Source organism: Balaenoptera borealis (genome assembly GCF_965194805.1).
Source record: "Balaenoptera borealis genome assembly, chromosome: 8".
In the NCBI taxonomy this organism is placed as follows: domain Eukaryota; kingdom Metazoa; phylum Chordata; class Mammalia; order Artiodactyla; family Balaenopteridae; genus Balaenoptera; species Balaenoptera borealis.
The window spans coordinates 120,917,429-120,936,236 of record NC_138865.1 but is presented as its reverse complement, the minus strand read 5'-3'; the positions used below and the strand labels follow the sequence as shown (position 1 = coordinate 120,936,236).

The 18,808-nt window shown below is 59.9% G+C and overlaps 1 protein-coding gene across 5 annotated transcripts in view; it reads right to left on the bottom strand.

Annotated features, from left to right (window-relative positions):
• Positions 1-18,808, bottom strand: part of KCNT1 (potassium sodium-activated channel subfamily T member 1) — a 69,530-nt gene that overhangs the window by 29,969 nt on the left and 20,753 nt on the right. Inside the window, exons 1-2 of one of the 5 annotated variants that reach the window (XM_082401816.1) lie at positions 10,690-10,859; positions 5,515-5,556 (exon numbers count right to left, since the gene is read on the bottom strand). The exons of 2 other annotated variants lie outside the window; for them this stretch is intronic. In XM_082401816.1, the coding sequence (XP_082257942.1) occupies positions 5,515-5,556; positions 10,690-10,844 (197 nt within the window). In that variant the 5' untranslated portion in view covers positions 10,845-10,859. Of the gene's footprint in view, positions 1-5,514; positions 5,557-10,689; positions 10,860-18,808 lie in introns of those variants that run through there. 2 more of the 5 variants (XM_082401819.1, XM_082401817.1) reach the window with 2 other exon arrangements.

Below are 18,808 nucleotides of genomic sequence, written 5' to 3'. Positions count from 1 at the left end.
CCACTGCACCCCAGCACGCCCCCTGTGCTCCAGCACGTCTCTGCGTACCCCACTGCACCCCAGCACGCCCGCTGTGCTCCAGCACGTCTCTGCGTACCCCACTGCACCCCAGCACGCCCCCTGTGCTCCAGCACGTCTCTGCGTACCCCACTGCACGCCAGCACGCCCGCTGTGCTCCAGCACGTCTCTGCGTACCCCACTGCACCCCAGCACGCCCCCTGTGCTCCAGCACGTCTCTGCGTACCCCACTGCACCCCAGCACGCCCCCTGTGCTCCAGCACGTCTCTGCGTACCCCACTGCACCCCAGCACGCCCCCTGTGCTCCAGCACGTCTCTGCGTACCCCACTGCACCCCAGCACGCCCCCTGTGCTCCAGCACGTCTCTGCGTACCCCACTGCACCCCAGCACGCCCGCTGTGCTCCAGCACGTCTCTGCGTACCCCACTGCACCCCAGCACGCCCCCTGTGCTCCAGCACGTCTCTGCGTACCCCACTGCACGCCAGCACGCCCGCTGTACTCCAGCACGTCTCTGCGTACCCCACTGCACCCCAGCACGCCCCCTGTGCTCCAGCACGTCTCCGCGTACCCCACTGCACCCCAGCACGCCCCCTGTGCTCCAGCACGTCTCTGCGTACCCCACTGCACCCCAGCACGCCCGCTGTACTCCAGCACGTCTCCGCGTACCCCACTGCACCCCAGCACGCCCCCTGTACTCCAGCACCTCTCCGCGTACCCCACTGCACCCCAGCACGCCCCCTGTGCTCCAGCACGTCTCCGCGTACCCCACTGCACCCCAGCACGCCCGCTGTACTCCAGCACCTCTCCGCGTACCCCACTGCACCCCAGCACGCCCCCTGTACTCCAGCACGTCTCTGCGTACCCCACTGCACCCCAGCACGCCCCCTGTGCTCCAGCACGTCTCTGCGTACCCCACTGCACCCCAGCACGCCCCCTGTGCTCCAGCACGTCTCTGCGTACCCCACTGCACCCCAGCACGCCCGCTGTGCTCCAGCACGTCTCTGCGTACCCCACTGCACGCCAGCACGCCCCCTGTGCTCCAGCACGTCTCTGCGTACCCCACTGCACCCCAGCACGCCCGCTGTACTCCAGCACCTCTCTGCGTACCCCACTGCACGCCAGCACGCCCCCTGTGCTCCAGCACGTCTCTGCGTACCCCACTGCACCCCAGCACGCCCCCTGTACTCCAGCACGTCTCTGCGTACCCCACTGCACCCCAGCACGCCCGCTGTACTCCAGCACGTCTCTGCGTGCCCCACTGCACCCCAGCACGCCCCCTGTGCTCCAGCACGTCTCTGCGTACCCCACTGCACGCCAGCACGCCCGCTGTGCTCCAGCACCTCTCTGCGTACCCCACTGCACGCCAGCACGCCCGCTGTACTCCAGCACGTCCCTGCGTACCCCACTGCACCCCAGCACGCCCCCTGTGCTCCAGCACGTCTCTGCGTACCCCACTGCACGCCAGCACGCCCGCTGTGCTCCAGCACGTCTCTGCGTACCCCACTGCACCCCAGCACACCCACTGTACACAGCAGCCCAGCACACTCCCCGTCGTGTCCCAGTGTATCCCTGTGCACACCACTGTACCCCAGCGCACCCGGCGTACACTGCACCCCAGCACATCTCAGTGTACGCTGTACCCCGGTACACGCACTGTACTCCAGTATATCTCTGTGTACCCCACTGTACACTACACCCCAGTATACCCTACTGTACCCCAACGCATCCACTGTACACTGTACCTCAGCACACCCCACTGGACCTGAACCCCAGCCTCCTCTGTAGGTGCTGCCCGGAGCTGGGTCACGGGAATCCCCGAGGGTCCCTTTGGGGAGTTAGTCAAACGCCTTCTCTCTGAAGGAGGGGCTCAGACAAGCCGGGCTGGGCCTGGGCCACGTCAGGGGGCAGACGCCCCTCGGCAGTGCCCATGTGTCCCGAGGGACCACTCCCCCACCGTCCTGCACCGCACAGCAAAGCCGCAAGGAGGGGTCCCCACCCCTTGTGCCCCTCCACTCGGGTACCCCCTTCTGGCCCTCACCTGGCCAGCAAGGCCCAGCTCGGCCCACGTGGCTGGTGCGCGTGGCTGGTGGCCGAGTCTCCCTCCTTCCTCCTCAGCCTCCCGGGGACCTGCCCCCCGTGCACCGCGCCCCCCGGCCCGCATGCCTCTCACGGCTGCTGCCTGCTGCCCCCGGAAGTCCCCGCCTAGGCCCAGGGGTCAGGACTGCCAACCGGGACTGGTCACGCCTCAGACATGGAACCCGTCAGCCCCCTGCCCGGGCGGCTGTGGACACCCATCTGGACAGGCGCCCCCGGCCCCGGGCGCTCTCCACGTGGGAGGAGAGAAAGGGGTGGGGGGCGGCGGAGCCCGGCGGAGACTCGGCCCCGGGAGGTCGAGCCTGGGTGCCGGGGAAATCCACGGAGCCGCCTCCACTTTTAATTTTTCACGAGCTGTGTCTGCCCGCCTCTCCCACCAGAGAAAGTAAGTTACAAGCTTTCCATTTACTCTGAAGTGAGGGTGCAACGGGTGTAATGCAGCGGCAGGACGTGCTCTTGGCTCCACAAGTTCCTGGGGGATGTGGCCACGCTGGGGTCACGGACCGCCTGGCCTGGCAGAGCCCCGCCTGTCTGAGCCTCGGCCGCCTCACCTGGGGCCCGCGCGGTGACAGGAGCCGCCTGCCACGGGCATCCTGAGGGAGCCTGGCAGGGCTGCCGCGACCGTGCACAAGTTAACACGGTCCTCTCTGGGCCTCAGGTCCTCCCTCGTAAAGTCCAGGTAAGTGTTGGTTTTCAGAGAGAGGATGAAGTGAGAGACGGCCCACGCCCGTGGCTCGGGCCCTGGCACCCACCAGCTTGGCGGTGCCAGCGATCGGGGCTGGACTTGCTCTGCGTATGACTTTGGCCCACACCTATCACTCCCATCACCCAGAAGAGACGGCCCCGTGCCATAAACCCACGTGTATGGCTGCCGGTGGCACGTGGCTGCCGGCCACCAGCTGTGGCTTGAGGCCCTGTGGTGGCCCCATGGTGGAGCCGGTGACCAGGCCCAAGGAAGCTGCTCTGGGGAGCGGGGGAGGGCTGGGTGGGGGCCCAGGAGCCAGGAGCCGGCCGAGGGCTCACAGGGCGATGGCCCGGCAAACACAGCTCAAGAGCCCTGGGCGAGGGCAGGCGAGGGGTGCACTTCGTCTGCACCCCCTCACATCCATCCACCCGCTCCTTCGGCAGGACGCCCGGGGCGCAGGAAGGTCTACAGCCCTGGGCAGGCCTGGTCACGGGGCCCCAAGGCTTCTGAGAGCCCCGGCCTCAGACGGTCCCTGGGGTACCCTCTGGGGCTAGGCCACGAGCCCCAAGGACTGGACAGGCCAAACCCACACCCTGTCCCGGGACAGTCCTGAGCCCTGCTCCCTTCTGTCCCTCACGGAGTGAGCAGCTCTCAGGCTGGCGAGGACAGGGATCCAGGCCGGGCAGCTCGAGAGCCATCTCCCCGAGCCCGGCCACAGGGCCTCTCGGCGGGGTCCCGCCAGCCCCGTCCCTACACACGTGGAAACTGAGGCCCACCCGGGCTGGACGCTGGCTCAGGTCACCCAGTGGTCAGAGGAGACAGGCCTCTGGACTCCCGATGGGGCCTGGGTCTCCCGAGCTTCAGGGGCGTAGGAGTCAGGTCCCAGCAGGCGGCTCTGCCCCATCCCCACTCGGCTTGCGTTCGAGTGGGCCCAGGCCCGCTGCCGGTGTGCAGGGTCTTGCCCACGCTGGGGTGGACCAGAGGAGGCCCCCTCGTGCCAGCAGAGCAGCTTGAACTCCACCCACCCCACACCAGGACCGGACCTGCCAGGCGAGGGCAGGTAGAGGAAGGGGGCTACAGCTCTCCCCGACGACCGGCAGCCTGGGGGAGTGGCCTTCCAGGGATCCCTGGCAGGCGGCTCTGGCACAGATGGCCTGTGCCGGGAAGCGGCAAACGCAGGGCCAGGCGGCCGGTCCCGGGGGGAGGGTGACGAGACACCAGGCGCACGGCTGTGGGGAGGCCCCCCCGCCCGGCTGTGACAGCCTTGCACTCACATGGGGCCGGGGTCTGGCGGCCTTCTCCCCAGTCTGCCGCTGCGTGCCGGTGGCTCTCCAGCCGGTACCTGGGAGCTCCACGCAGGAGGCCACAGAGCCCCGAGCAAGATGGAAGAGCAGGGCCCGGACCCAACTGCCAACCCTGAGGCCGGCTATTCTGAGAATGGGCAGAGCCTGTGACCCCGCCCAAGGGCCTGGACAAGGAGAGACACCTGGCCCGCCCTGCTCCCCGGGCAGTGGTAGGTCCCAGGGTGGGCGGGCAAGGAGCCGGGCTGCTCTGGGTTTGGAGGCGGGGCCCTCAGGCGGACGGGCTGCTCTGCCCCAGCTGCAGCCTCGCCTGTGGGGGCATCGGGGGCACAGGCTCTCCTGCAGCTCCTCGCACGGTACAGGCCGGGGCACAGGCCGCCCGCCGTCCCACGTCAGCCCGCGGCCATGCGCCTCCCCTCTGCCAGTCAGCCCTCCCAGTGCCTGGCACCCCGAGGAAAGCAAGGGCTCCGGGTGAAAACCAACAGACGGCGCCGTCCGAGAGCGTCCTTGTACTGGAGCCTTGGCTCGGTCAGGGGCCCCAGTGAGCCTCCTTGGGCCTCCCAGGGCCCAGGGACGTTTGCTCTGCCCGTGACAATGCAATCCTGGGGCAGCAGGACCCCAGCCTCGGCCCCTCAGGCGGCTGCAACCGTCCACATCCTCCCACGGTCTCAGACCCACTCCTGGTGGGGCTGGGACAGCCCTACGGTGGCGGAGGTGCCTTCCCCCTCCTGTTACCCACTGCGCCACCGCTGGGGGACTGAGGCCCAGGGCAGCTCCCAGGCTCCTGCCTGCGGCGTAACAGCGCAAAGCCTCGGGCTGCAGGGGGCGGCGCGGAGAAGCCCCGAGCGCGCGGTGGTGGCCAACGCCGACGGTGTTAATTAACGAGACTAAACACCAGGCCCCAGTCGGTGGCCACACTGGACGCCATGGGTGTGAGCAGGTGGGGGGCTCTTTCCCAGGAATGCCCCTGATGGGGCTGCTGAGGGCACTTGGGTACCCCGACCTCAAGGCACCCTCTGCTTGACCTAGATCCTAGCTGAAGCCAGGAAAAGCCTGGCAGGGCTCACAGTGGGGCAGCCGAGCCAGGCGCCTGGGGGTCCGAATGGTCACCAGTGGTCACCTGTACACCTGTCCCCACATAGGCAACACGGCAGGGGTCCCTGTTCCCTCCCGAGGGCTGTGGTCACCACCTGTGGGGTATTGGCCTCCGGACACCCCCATTTCTTACCCCCAGGCTCCTCCCCAGGAAGCCCCACCCAAGGCCCAGCAGCACCGGCCGTGTCCCCGCTCTCACCCGGCTGCAGGGCAGATAGTGCGGCTGGAGCGGACCCTCCCCCCTGGGCTGGCACGGCCCGAGGCGCCCTCCCCCTGGGCCTGCCAGGGGCTGGGAGGCCACCTGTGAGCCAAGCACTTACTGAGACAGAGAGGAGTCCAGGCTGAAATCTTCCACGTGAAGCCTGGGGACGGAATGGAGTGGACACATCAACGTGGACGGATGGATAGACAGAGGGCCTGGACTCCTGGACCAGGCGTGGTCAGGGAGGACCCGGGCAGGGTCCAAGGGAAGCAGGGGTGCGCCCGTGCGCACACTCCCGACGGGGCCGGGCGCCCTCGGCGCCCAAGCAGCAGCCCGGTGCACGCGGCAGTGCCGGCACACGTGCCCCGCCCCGACCCAGGCGGGATGGCGTGGCCACCAGACCTGGGAGACCGCACGCAGGACGGACACCCGCCTGTGGCCAAGCGAGCGGCAGGACAGCAGGCCTGGCGAGTGCTCACCGTGCCCCAGGCCCTGCGTGACCCCAGTGTCCAGGAGGCAGCACTGTGAGCCCCCCCCTTGACACCCAGGAAGCTGACGGCAGCAAGAGGCGGGCCCCACACAGGGCCACTGGCTGGACGACCTCTCCTGGGCACCCCCTGCCCTGCCCCTCGGCTTCCTGGTGACAAGACAGGCCAGTGCTTTCAGGGACCCCCAGGGGCAACCTGCCCCTCGGCTTCCGGGTGACAAGACAGGCCAGTGCTTTCAGGGACCCCCAGGGGCAACCCCTCTACTGGGCCAGCAACACACACCTGCTGCCCTTTGGGCGGCCTGGCCTAGGGCTCTCCCAGACTGGCCACAGCCAGATGACACCAAGGTGGGCGTGGCCTGTGCCGACCTGGGAGGGAGACGGGGAGGAAGAGGCCTGTGTCGGGGCAGGGTAGGGAGGGGGGCACAGAGTGGTGCTGGTGACGCACCCACCTGGGGCCTGCTTCTCCGCAGAGGGCTTCACGGGGCCTCTCCTTCAATCCTTAAAGCAAACATCTTCCAGAAGAGGAAACCAAGGTTCAGAGAGGACCACTGCCTTCCTAAGGCCACAGGCGGGGAGTGGGGAGCAGCCTGCCTGCCTGCCTGTGCGGGGCCCCCTGGGTGGGACCCCCGGCCTACAGCTCCTAGTTCCCCGGGCGGGTGAGGTCTTGGGCGGGCGTGGTGGGGCTGGGCGCTTCAGAGAGCAGGGGAAGCCTGGGCTTAACTGGGCCTGGGGTTGCTGGGAGGTTCTGGCAGATTCTGCGTGTTTATCCAGCTCAGATTCCCTTTGGCCTGGGCGCTGCCCCCATTGCTGAGTCAGGCGACAGCTGCACCCAGGGTGGCAGGAACCTGGCAGGGCCAGAGCCGGTCACAGCGTCACAGCGGACCAGAAACTTGCTGAGAGCGGGTGAGGGGCGCCTGCAGGAGAGGACGGGGACAGGAGAGGGAGAGTGGCCGTGTTCCTGGAGGGGGCAGGCACATGAAGGTGCAGATCTGCAGGGAAGGAGGGGCGGGGGCGGGGGAGGCGGCCCCAGGGTCCTGGGGAGAACAGCAGGAGAGCAGGGCCGCGCTGGAGCCGCCCGAGGGGGAGACGGACGAGGCGGCCACGCGTTGGGCTCAGAGCACGCGGGGAGGGCGGGCTTGGGGCCCCAGAGCAAAGTGCACAGTTGGTCCTGGGCTGGCCAAGCCGGTGTTCCCTGCAGCCCTTGCTTCCCTGCCCTCCCCGGCCCCCCGCAGTCCACAGAAGCCCCCAGGGCTCTGCACGCAGAGGCGGGGCCTGACCGCCGCCCCCCCCCCACCTCCCGTCCTTGGTGGGCAGCCAGGCTCAGAGGGGCCGCCCTGAGTCAGGGCCCTGGGTGTACGGGCGCCCCCCAGCGGCCACTCTCTGCAGCTGCCACCCGGGTCTCCGGGTGCTTTCAACCCCCGCCCAGGCCCTGCAGCACCTGCACTGGCCCCGCCCAGCCCCCACCCCTGACTGCACCCCGCGCCCCAAGGCCCCACCCCACCTGTGAGCCTTTGCACGAAGACCCCGCGGCTGGAGCTCCCCCTCTCTCCCCAAACCTTCCCGTCAGCCCAGCTCTGAGCGAGCCCCTCCTTGGATGTCCCCTCCGGGTGAGGGTCCAGGGTTGGTGAGCCCTGCCCCTGAAACTACCCCTGGGGAGGGCGAAGAGAGCCTCCTGGCCCAGCTTATAGGCCTCACCTCCTGGCGGCCTCCCACTCCTCCGTCCAGGTCCTCCTGCGCCTCCCCTCCCCCGGGGACCCTCTTCCTGCCCTGGAGTTCCGTTCCCTTGACCTCTGTAAGCGGCCTCCAGCGGGACCTCAGAGCTCGTCCTGGCCTCTGGCCTCTGGCCTCCCGCTCCTCCCCTTGCCCGTGTGGCCCCATCCAAAGCCACACCCACACAAGGGTCCCCACTCCCCGGCCTGGGCTCTGCCTCCCGGACTTCTCCCCGTGGCCGTGCCTCTAGGTACCCCAAACTCAGCCGTCCACGGAGCACTCCCCATTCCCTGCCGTGACTCCCCACAACTCAGACCCCAGAATTCTACCTCCTAGATCCTTCTGCAGCCCGTTCCTTCTCACCAGGGCCCCCGCCATGCCCTCCCGGCCACCCCCATGTCCCCTCCAGCAATCCACCAGTGAGCCCCTCGCTTGGGACACAACCCAAACCCACGGGGGCGGGGGCTGCTGAGTAAGCAGGCCCTTCCTCTCCAGCCTCACCTGCCCCAGCTGTCCCACCCCTCTGCATCCCTCTTCCTTCCAGGTCAGCACACCTGACACCTAGCTGGGACCTGAGCTGTGCCTGGAAACCTCCTGCCTACACCTTCCAGTGGTTCTGTCCCCACCAGCCTGGGGCTCTGCAGGGGTGTCCCCCAAAGCCAGCACACTGCCCTGCCCTGCCCTGCCCTCCTGCTGGCCCCTGGGTGACAGCTCTGAGCCTTGGCACCCTCACCCCATTCTGGCTCCTGGGGCCCCTCCTCCCACACACAGCTGTTGGGGCCCAAGGACTCGTCTCTCAAGGGCCAGGGGGCAGCACACGTCCAGGGCTGAATGCACCCCCCCTGCCACCAGTGGGGCCCCTGAACTCGGGCCCCAGTCCATGCAGGCCAGCTTGGCCTTCCCTGGCCCTGACCTGAGGCTGGGCTCCTGAAGACTCAGCAGGAGGTGGGGGGTTGCGCTGGGGCCCCCCCAGCAGATGTGAGGCTATACGGCAGCACCCCAGGGCTGCTGGGGGCATGAAGGGGCCTAGCCCAGCCGTGACCCTCCGGGAGAGCTCATTACATGGCCAGCCTCTCCCTCACCGGCTCTTTAGCTCCAAAGCTCTCAAGCGATGGTCCTCATCACCCCCTCCCCCAGGTCACGTTTCTAACTATCCCCCCACAGCGTCCAGGAGATGGGGGTGCAGTGCTTCAGGGGCAGGTGGGGGGGCGCCCTGGGCAGGGCCGAGGCCTCGTGGCCCAGCGAGCCCTGCCCCCGGCTGGCTCCAGAAGGTGCGTGCAGGATGCGGGCAGCTGCAGGAGCTACGGCCACAGGCTCCCTCCGGCAGAGGGCACCCACCTGCCTGCTCTGGTCTTACTGGAATCTCTATCAGACTCGTGTTCCTAAGGAACAAAGCCTGCAAGTCCTCCTCTGCTCTGAAACCTGCCATGGCTCCCTACTGCTCCCGTCCACAGCAAACTCCAGAGCGTGCATCTAACGCTTGGGGAGAGGAAGCTGCAGGCACCAGCCCTTGGTGCTGCTGGGCCGGCTCTGCAGCTGCAGACACGCCCTTTACTCTGCAGAAGGAGGCTGATGAGGACCCTGCACCTCAGGGGCTGCAGGGGGACTGAGTGAGGCTGCTCACGTGAAGGGTCATCAGCACAGGACTGGGGGCGGCAGGGGTGGGTATGGGAGGAGGGCTCCCTGGAGGAGGTGTCCCTGCCACCGCACCTCCCATGCTGCACTGTGGGTTCAGATGCAGCCTGGACAGGACCTGCCATGCCTCTGTCCCTGCACTAACAGGGACAGTGGGGAGCCAATCATTTGCAGGGGCCAGCCTGCCTCTGGATCCACTGCCCCCCACTGCCTCCAGGAAGAGGATGGAGAAGAGAGGAATCTGGTCTCCAGGGCCTTGGCTGGCACTTGCCTCCCTCCTGCCCAGGGGCTGCCCATCAGCTGCTTGAGGCCACCAGGCGTGCCTGTTAGAGGCACTTAATCTCCAGCCTTAGCAGTCTCCTCCGGCAAATGGGAGTGACCGCTGGGCAGCGGCCCCCAGGGGCGTGTCAAGGAGCAGGAAATGGGGTTTGAGGGTAGGGAGGGGCCCAGAGGGCATGTGGCCAGCAGGAGTGGGGGGAGGCTCCCCAGGCACCCTTGGTCTGCCATCTGCCAGGCTGAGTCTCTGCCAACCCCTCGCCCCAACCCTGACACAGCACAGCGCCTGCCCCCACCGCCCCAGGCTTTGGCCCTGGCTGTTCCCTCTGCCTGGAAGCCCCTGCCCATCTCCCCGTGCCCCCCCCCGAAGGGCCAGTGCCCCAGGAAGCCCCGCTCTCCTTGCCCCGGCCCAGCCTGCACCTCCCTCTACCAGGCACAGGTTTCCATGCCCACACATGTGCCCACACCAATGGGTCTGATTCATCTCGGTTTCCCCCGCAGCATCTAGAAGGGCTCCTGGCACAGGGCAGGGGATGGCTAAGCATTAGTCCTGCAGACTGAGCCTCAATGTCCTCATCTGTGAAATAAGGGTGTCGTGCTGCGCCGGTGCTCAAGGAGGGGCCGGACAGGGGTTGGCACTGCCCTTGCCTGGCTGGGGAACCAGCCTCCTGCACCTCAGCTGCCACTGGCTCCAGGCACCAGCCCCAGCGAGCCTGAGCCCTGATACACCCAGCTCCCATCGGCTATGCAGCCTCCCTGGGCCTCACGCTGCTCACCTCTGAAGCGGCACACAGATGCTGGCCCTGCATCCCCCCAGGTGGCTGCTGGAACCAACATGAGTGTGGCCTCCAGTGGGACAGGGCTAGGGCAGTGGTCACCAAGGCACCTGGCACAGCGTCCAGGTCCCCACTGCCTTTCTCCCCTCCGGTCGTATCTGCAGGCCCTCTGTGCTCAGCCTCTCAGAGCAGGAGGGAGCAGGGGTCCCACAGGCTCCCCGAGGCGGGCTGGAGACACACAGAGCGGTTGGGGCGCTTGGCTGGGGGTCCCGAGGGAGACCTCGGCCGTCCCTCCCTTCCCGGGGCTGCAGGCAGCGCGGCAGGTGCAGCCGAGCGGAGCCCGTGCGGGATGCGAGCGCAGAGATGCAAAGCCCCTCCCGGCGGCGCCCCGCGCCCCCGCCCCTACCTCTGGCCCACGTCGCTGCCTACGGAGCCCCCGCCGCGGGTCGGCAGCAGCGGGCTGAGCCCGTGCGGCTCCTCGGGGGCCGAGGCGCCGGCCGGGGCGCCCCCCGGGCCCGCCTTGCCCTCGGACGGCGAGCGCGGCAGCTTGGCCCGCGCCATCCTGCCGGAGCGCACGGCGGCGGCGGGCGGCGGTAGGCGGGTGGCGGCAGAGGAGCGGGCGCTACCATCTCCGCGCGCCGCCCCGCGTTCCCCGCGCCGCCGCCGCAGTGGAACGGCCGAGGGGGGCTGGGAAACTGGGGGCGGCCGGGCTCCCTCCCGCCGCGGCCCGGGGGCGCCCAGGCTCGGCCGCCTCCCCACCCCGGAGGCCGGGTGCGCAGAGGACGCCCCACGTGGGAGGAGGGTCTTGGCGCCCCAGGCTTCGAGGGGCTGCCTTACAACGGAAGTAGTAGTAATAGTCATGCTGACGGTCACGGCGCTGGGAGGAGGGGAGGAATAGTAGCGCGGTGACAGCTGGTGGCTCTTGGCCGGTCATCTCCGCAGGCGGGGGCTGCTGGCGAGGGGAGCCTCAGCCGGCCTGTGGGTTCTGGGGACGCGGGTGGGGCTCCAGTTGGCCAGCCCAGAGCCACGCGCACCTGCCAGCCCCTACCCCTGCTGCCCAGGCTGGGTGGGTCCAGCCCCTCGGTCAGGTGGGGACATCGCTGTCTGTCCTCCCAACCGCAGGCACTCAGGGGCCGCCCCTTCCCCCACTTCCTTCCCCCCAAAGCTTTCGGGGAGTCCACGGGGTACTCATTTACCGGTGCCCGCATGCCAGGCTCAGCTCCGTGCCAGGCCTGAGATCCCAGCCGTGGATGAGGCAGCTACTTCCTGGAGCCCAGTCTGCGCCCGACGCCCTGCTGGGCGAGCTCGGATCCTCTCACTGAATACAGACAGCTTGAGGAAGTGTGCAGATTTCTGTCCATTTGCAAAGTGGGGAAACCAAGGCGCTGAGGGGGGGAAGTGGCTTCCCCAGGAGGCCAGACAGGAAGCAGTGGAGCGAGGTCTCCCCCCGGGACCAGCTGACGGAGCCTCTGCTCCCTGTTGCCACATTGTGTGGCTTTTCTGCCCAATTCCTTCCATTTTCACAGACGAGGGAGGCCTGAGGCTGGGAAGGACAGGTGACCCGCCTAGGTAATGGCCGTCAGGTGTTGGCACTGGGAGGACCAAGGCTGTGGGTTGGCAACCCTGGAGCCCAGCTGGGTGCAGGGGGGCTCAGACGACACCTGTCCAGGCTGCCGGGGGGCTCCAGGCCCTGCCGATGTGTCCAAACCCTGACGCCAGACCGGAGCCTCCAGCTTGGCCAGCCTGCCTACCTCTATTTCTTCACCCCACCTGTGACCCAGCAAACCACCAGGGCCCGGTGCTTACAGAGGTCTGCAAGAGGAAGGTGGGTCTCAGTACACCCAGCCCCTGGCCTGGGCCCTCCCCAGACATTGCCTTGTCAGGATAAAGCCGTGTAAAGCCATTCGGCGGTCTCAGCAAACACTCATACGTGCATTTCCCCCGACCGCCTTCTACGTCCCATCCCGTCCCGTATCTGCCGAGGTGTTTGTACTGGCCAAGCACTGGGAGGCCCCTGCCCGCCCTGGGCAGAGGAGGGCAAGCCTCTGTCAGCCATTCCCTACTCTTCCTGCGGAGGGAGAGGCATGGAGCGGCTGCAAAAGAGTGAGGGCTGGAAGTGCCTCGGGCCTGCTGGTGAGCGAGACGCCTGGTGATGACTGTAAAACAAAGCCAGCAGCACCGCGGCACGGGCAGCGCCGCCCGTGGGGCCACGCTGAGGCCCCTCTGCATGTGTGTCCACGCGAGACAGGCTGGGACCTGGGACCCTTTGCTGCAGTGCTTGCACTAAAACAAACATCTCTTCGAGCAACGAAATACAAAGAAACTATAAGGGACTAAAAATAACTGCGTGCATGCACAGTTGGGGCAAATTATGGACAACAAGATACAAAGAGACAGAAACCCCAACTGCCACTTCTGAAGAGCCGGGAGCAAAAGCAGGGTCCTGCGTGAGACCCTTGCACACACCACCAAGGGGTGGGCAGACCTTCTAAGCCACCCCTCCGGCCCGACCCCTGGACACACCCCTACCCTCACCCCATATAAGGAACCAGCTGCCCCCACCACTCAGTGAGTGAGCAAGGGAACCTATTACTTGTTCATGCTCCCCACTGCAGCAGCAGGGCCCCCAATAAAGTCTTGCCTGAATTTCTGATGTGGCCTCTGATCAATTTCTATTGATTAAGGAGGCCAAGAACCCTGGTCGGTAACACACACACAATAGACCATCAGGGACGTTCACCTGTGCACCTCAGGAAGCTGTGAGAGGGGCTCCTTGGGACTCTAGGGTCCACAAAGAGACCAGCACTTGATTTCCTTGAGCAATGGCGGCGAGTGGCAGCCCATCTCAGAATGCTCGTGGAAGCGCCATCTGTAAGGGCACAGCATGGCAAACGCCTCACGTCCACCCACGGGGAAGGCTCAGCGTGTCTAGCCCATCCACCCCGAGTGCTGTGTCTTTCCGTTCTGGGTTTTGAGAATGCAGTGAGTTGGCAGGTCTCGATGGTGTCTGAGGTCCAGGGTCAGATCAGGTGACAACGGCAGGATGTCCAACATTTTGTGCGGCGGGATCTAACGACAAATACAGGCTGATGTGTGGTGGTTACGTCTGGGAGTGGGCTGGGGGAGGCCTTTCAACCGGCTGCTGCATCATTTAGGTAAGGTTTGATTTATTTTGAAAACAATGGTCCACTCTTATCATCCAAAGTCTAGTGGTATTGTCCTGTGTGGGGAGGACAGACACCCCTCCTGCATGGACCAGTGCCCCACGGCTCTGCCTCCCCAGGGCGCTGTGGGGAGTGTCCAGCGGGCAGGCTGGATGCTCTCCCGTGAGGCGAGGCAGGCAGAGCAGCCCCCAGGCCCTGAGGAGCCCCAGCACTGCTCGCTCCCGCGGGGCTCAGACAGACTCAGACCCCATGGCTGCGTGTGGTGGGGTAGGGGACAGGCAGAAAGGCTGACTGCTCCTTTTGCTCAAGCACTTGCACCTTCCTCCAAAGGGCTTCATTCCTGCCACACGGCAGCCCTGTGTCATTCTGTGGGGGGGGACTGCTGGCTGGGTGGGGGTGGGGCAGGGGTGGTGGGTGGGAGGATGGGGAGCCAGGTGGAAGCCAAGGTGTGTTTGAGGGTGGAACTAGCCAGGCTTCCTGGAGGACTGGATGGCGGGGGATTCAGTCGGGGGTGAGGAAAGGGGTGGGTGGTGTCACCTGAGATGGGGCAGACAGAGGAGCAGATGGCGGGGTCTTCCCAGACCTGTGTTGGACGTTCTCAAAGTACACAAGACAACCATAGTGCATGCAGTGGAGTATTATCCAGCCTTAAAGAGGAAGGTAACCCGGGCTTCCCTGGTGGCGCAGTGGTTGGGAGTCTGCCTGCCGATGCAGGGGACGCGGGTTCGAGCCCTGGTCTCGGAAGATCCCACATGCCGCGGAGCAACTGGGCCCGTGCGCCACAACTACTGAGCCTGCGCGTCTGGAGCCTGTGCTCCGCAACAAGAGAGGCCGCGATACTGAGAGGCCCGCACACCGCGATGAGGAGTGGCCCCCGCTCGCTGCAACTAGAGAAAGCCCTCGCACAGAAACGAAGACCCAACACAGCTAAAAATAAAATAAATAAATTTAAAAAAAAAAAAAAAAAGGAAGGTAATTCTGACACAGGCTACAACATGGATGAATCTTGAAGATATTGTGCTGAGTGAAATAAGCCAGTTGTGGGACTTCCCTGGTGGCAGATTGGTTAAGACTCCGCGCTCCCAATGCAGGGGGCCCAGGTTCGATCCCTGGTCAGGGAACTAGATTCCACTTGCATGCCACAACTAAGAGTTCGCATGCCACAACTAAGGAGCCCACGAGCCGCAACTAAGGAGTCCATGTGCTGCAATTAAGGAGCCCACGAGCTGCAGCTAAGGAGCCCACTGGCTGCAACTAAGGAGCCCATGTGCCACAACTAAGGAGCCTGTGAGCCACAACTAAGGAGCCCACCTACCACAACTAAGACCTGGTGCAACCAAATAAATAAATTAAAAAATTAATTAAAAAAATAAAAGAAATAAGCCCATCGCAAAAGGACAAATCCTGTAGGATCCACTTATCTGAGGGACCTAGAATAGTCAAATCCATAGAGACAGAAAGGAGATGGTGGGGGCCAGGAGCTGGGAGACGGAGTTAGCACTTAATGGGGACAGAGCTTCAGTTTGGGAAGATGGGAAAGATCTGGAGATGGATGTGGTGATGGTTACACAACAGCGTGAATGTGCTTAAAGCCACTGAGCTGTGTGCTTAAAGTGGTTAAGATGGTACATTTTTGGTATATTTTGCCACAATTCAAATAAACAATTTTTTTAAAAAGAAGGAAGGAAGGGAGAGAGAGAAGAAAAAAAGGGGGATAAAGAGAGGATGGACTTCGTAAGACAAAGAACCCAGCCAACAATAAAACATGACCTGGAGCAGAAGGAATTCCCTAAAAAGGCTTCAAGCCCTAAACCCACTGGACAGGGACAATCTCAAAAATGAGATACGTCGGTATCTCAACAGAGTGAGGGAAAAAAGGGAGATCACAGAATTTTGGAGACAAACCGAGAGCCCAAATACTAAATCACACGGGATCACTAATGACTAAATCACACGGGATCACTAATGAACCCAATCCAGAAAAGATATGACTGAAAATGGAGTTACTGACAGAGGGATGGCCCTGCTGGCACAGAAGCAGATGCAGAGCAGAGTATCCAGGAGCTGAGAGCTGTGGGAACACTCACCCAAAGAATTGCTTGTGCCCTGGACAGAGGCCCCAACCTGTTTTAAGTATTTAAAACATATTTAGAAAGTATTGAGAAATATAATGATGAAAGAAACTACACGCTGAGTTCCAGGAAAATAAGGTACAGGATGTGCCACACCCAGATATTGATCCCATTAATCTACTGGGCTTAAAGGATAAAGAAAGAGTTCTTCAGGCAATAAGACAGACAAAGCAAATCAAGTGAAGGGTAGAGCAAGCTGGCTTCAGGGGCTGGGGGAGGGGATGGGGAGTGAATGTTTAATGGAGACAGAGTTTTGGTTTGGGAAGATGAAAGAGATGAATGGTGGTGATGGTTGCACATTAAGAATATGCTTACTGTACTTAAAGACAAAGACTGCAACAAGAAGCAAAGAAGGACATTACATAATGATCAAGGGATCAATACAAGAAGAATATATAACAATTAGAAGTATATATGCACTCAACAAAGGAGCACCTAAACACATAAAACAAATATTAATAGACATAAAGGGAGAAATTGACAGTAACACAATAATAATAGGGGACTTTAACACCCCACTTACATCAATGGATCAGACAATCCAGACAGAAAATCAATAAGGAAACACTGGTCTTAAATGACACAGTAGACCAGATGGACTTAATAGATATATATACATAGAACGTCTCATCCCAAAGCAGAATACACATTCTTTTCAAGTGCATATGGAACATTCTCCAGGATAGATCACATGCTAGGCCACAAAACAAGTCTCAGTGAATTTACAAAAACTGAAATCGTATCGAACATCTTTTCCAACCACAACACTATGAAACTAGGAAAAAAACTGCAAAAACCACAAACACGTGGAAGCTAAACAATATGCTACTGAACAACGAATGGATCACTGAAGAAATTAAAGAAGAAAATAAAAACATACCTGGAGACAAATGAAAGTGGAAGCACAATGATCCAAAATCTGTGGGATGCAACAAAAGCAGTTCTAAGAGGGAAGTTTATAGTGATAGTGATACAAGCCTATGTCAGGAAATAAGAAAAATCTCAAATAAACAACCAAACTTTACACCTAAAGGAACCAGAAAAAGAAGAACAAACAAAACCCAAAGCTAATAGAAGGAAAGAAATCATAGAAATCGAAGCAGAAATAAATGAAGTAGAGACTAAAAAAATCAATAGAAGAGATCACTGAAACAGAGAGCTGGTTCTTTGAAAGGGTAAAGAAGATAGATAACCTTTAGCCAGGTTCACCAAGAAAAAAAGAGAGAGGGTCCAAATCAATAAAATTAGAAATGAAAAAGAAGTTACAGCTGATACCACAGAAACACAAAGGGTCATAAGTGATTACTACAAACAATTATATGCCAATAAAATGGACAACCTAGAAGAAATGGACAAATTCCTAGAAATGCACAGTCTCCCAAGACTGAACCAGGAAGAAATAGAAAATAGGAACAGACCAATTACCAGTAATGAAATTGAATCAGTAGTAAAAATCTCACACAAACAAAAGTCCAGGACCAGATAGCTTCACGAGTGACTTCTACCAAACCACTAGAGAAGAGTTAACACCTACCCTTCTCAAACTATTCTAGAAAATTGCAGAGGAAGGAATGCTTCCAAACTCATTCTATGAGGCCAGCATCACCCTGAAACCAAAACAAGACAAAGATAACACAAAAAAAGAAAATTACAGGTTAATATCACTGATGAACAAAGATGCAAAAATACTCAACAAAATATTACCAAACTGAATTTAATAATACATTAAAAAGATCATACACCATGATCAAGTGGGATTCATCCCAGGGATGCAAGGGTAGTCCAATATCCACAAATCAATCAATGTGATACACCACATTAACAAATTGAAGAATACTAATCATATGATCATCTCAACAGATGCAAAAAAAGCTTTTGAGAAAATTCAACATATTTTTATGTTAAAAACTCTCAACAAAGTGGGTATACAGGAAACAAACCTCAACATAATAAAGGCCACATATGACAAGTCCACAATTAACAACATAGTCAATGGTGAAAAGCTGAAAGCATTTGCTCTAAGATCAGGAACAAGACAAGGATGTCCATTCTTGCCACTGCTATTAAACACAATATTGGGAGTTCTAGCCACAGCACTCAGACAAGAAAAAGACATCCAAATTGGAAAGGAAGAAGTAAAACTGTCACTGTTTGCAGATGACATGATACTATACAAAGAAAATCCTAAAGATGCCACCAGAAAACTGCTAGAGCTCACCAATGAATTCGGTAACATTGCAGGATACAAAATTAATATACAGAAATGTGTTGTACTTCTATACACTAACAACAAACTATCAGAAAGAGAAGTTTAAAAAAATCCTATTTACCATCACATCAAAAAAAAAAAAACCTAGGAATAAATCTAACTAAGGAAGTAAAAGATCTGTAAGAAAACTGTAAGACACTGATGAAAGGAACTGAAGATGACACAGAGGGAAAGATATACCATGCTCATGGATTGGAAAAATTAATACTGTTTAAATGACCATACTACTCAAAGCAATCTACAGATTCAATGCAATCCCTGTCAAAATACCAATGGCATTTTTCACCAATGGCATTTTTCAAAAGCTCCCAACTGGCCAAAGCAATCTTGAGAAAGAAGAACAGAGCTGGAGGTATCATGCTTCCTGACTTCAGACTATACTACAAAGCTATTGTAATCACAACAGTATGGTACTGGCACAAAAACAGAAATATAGATCAACAGAACAGAATAGAGAGCCCAGAAATAAACCCACACACTTATGGTCAGTCAATCTGTGACAGAGGAGGCAAGAACATACAATGCAGAAAAGACAGTCTCTTTCCCAGTGGTGCTGGGAAAACTGGACAGCTACATGTAAAAGAATGAAATTAGAATGCTCTCTAACACCATAAAAAAAAAAAAAACTCAAAATGGATTAAAGACCTAAATGTAAGCCCTGAAAACATAAAACCTAGAAGAAAACAATGGCAGAACACTCTCTGACATAAGTTCTCAGCAATATATTTTTGGATTTGTCTCCCAAGGCAAAGTAAACAAAAACAAAAGTAAACAAATGAGACCTAATTAAACTAAAAGCTTTTGCACAGCAAAGGAAACCATCAACAAAACGAAAAGACAACCTACCAAATGGGAGAAAATATTTGCAAATGATATGACCAATAAGGAGTTAATACTCAAAGTACATAAAGAGCTCATACAACTCAATAACAAAAAAACAAACAACTGGATTAAAAAATG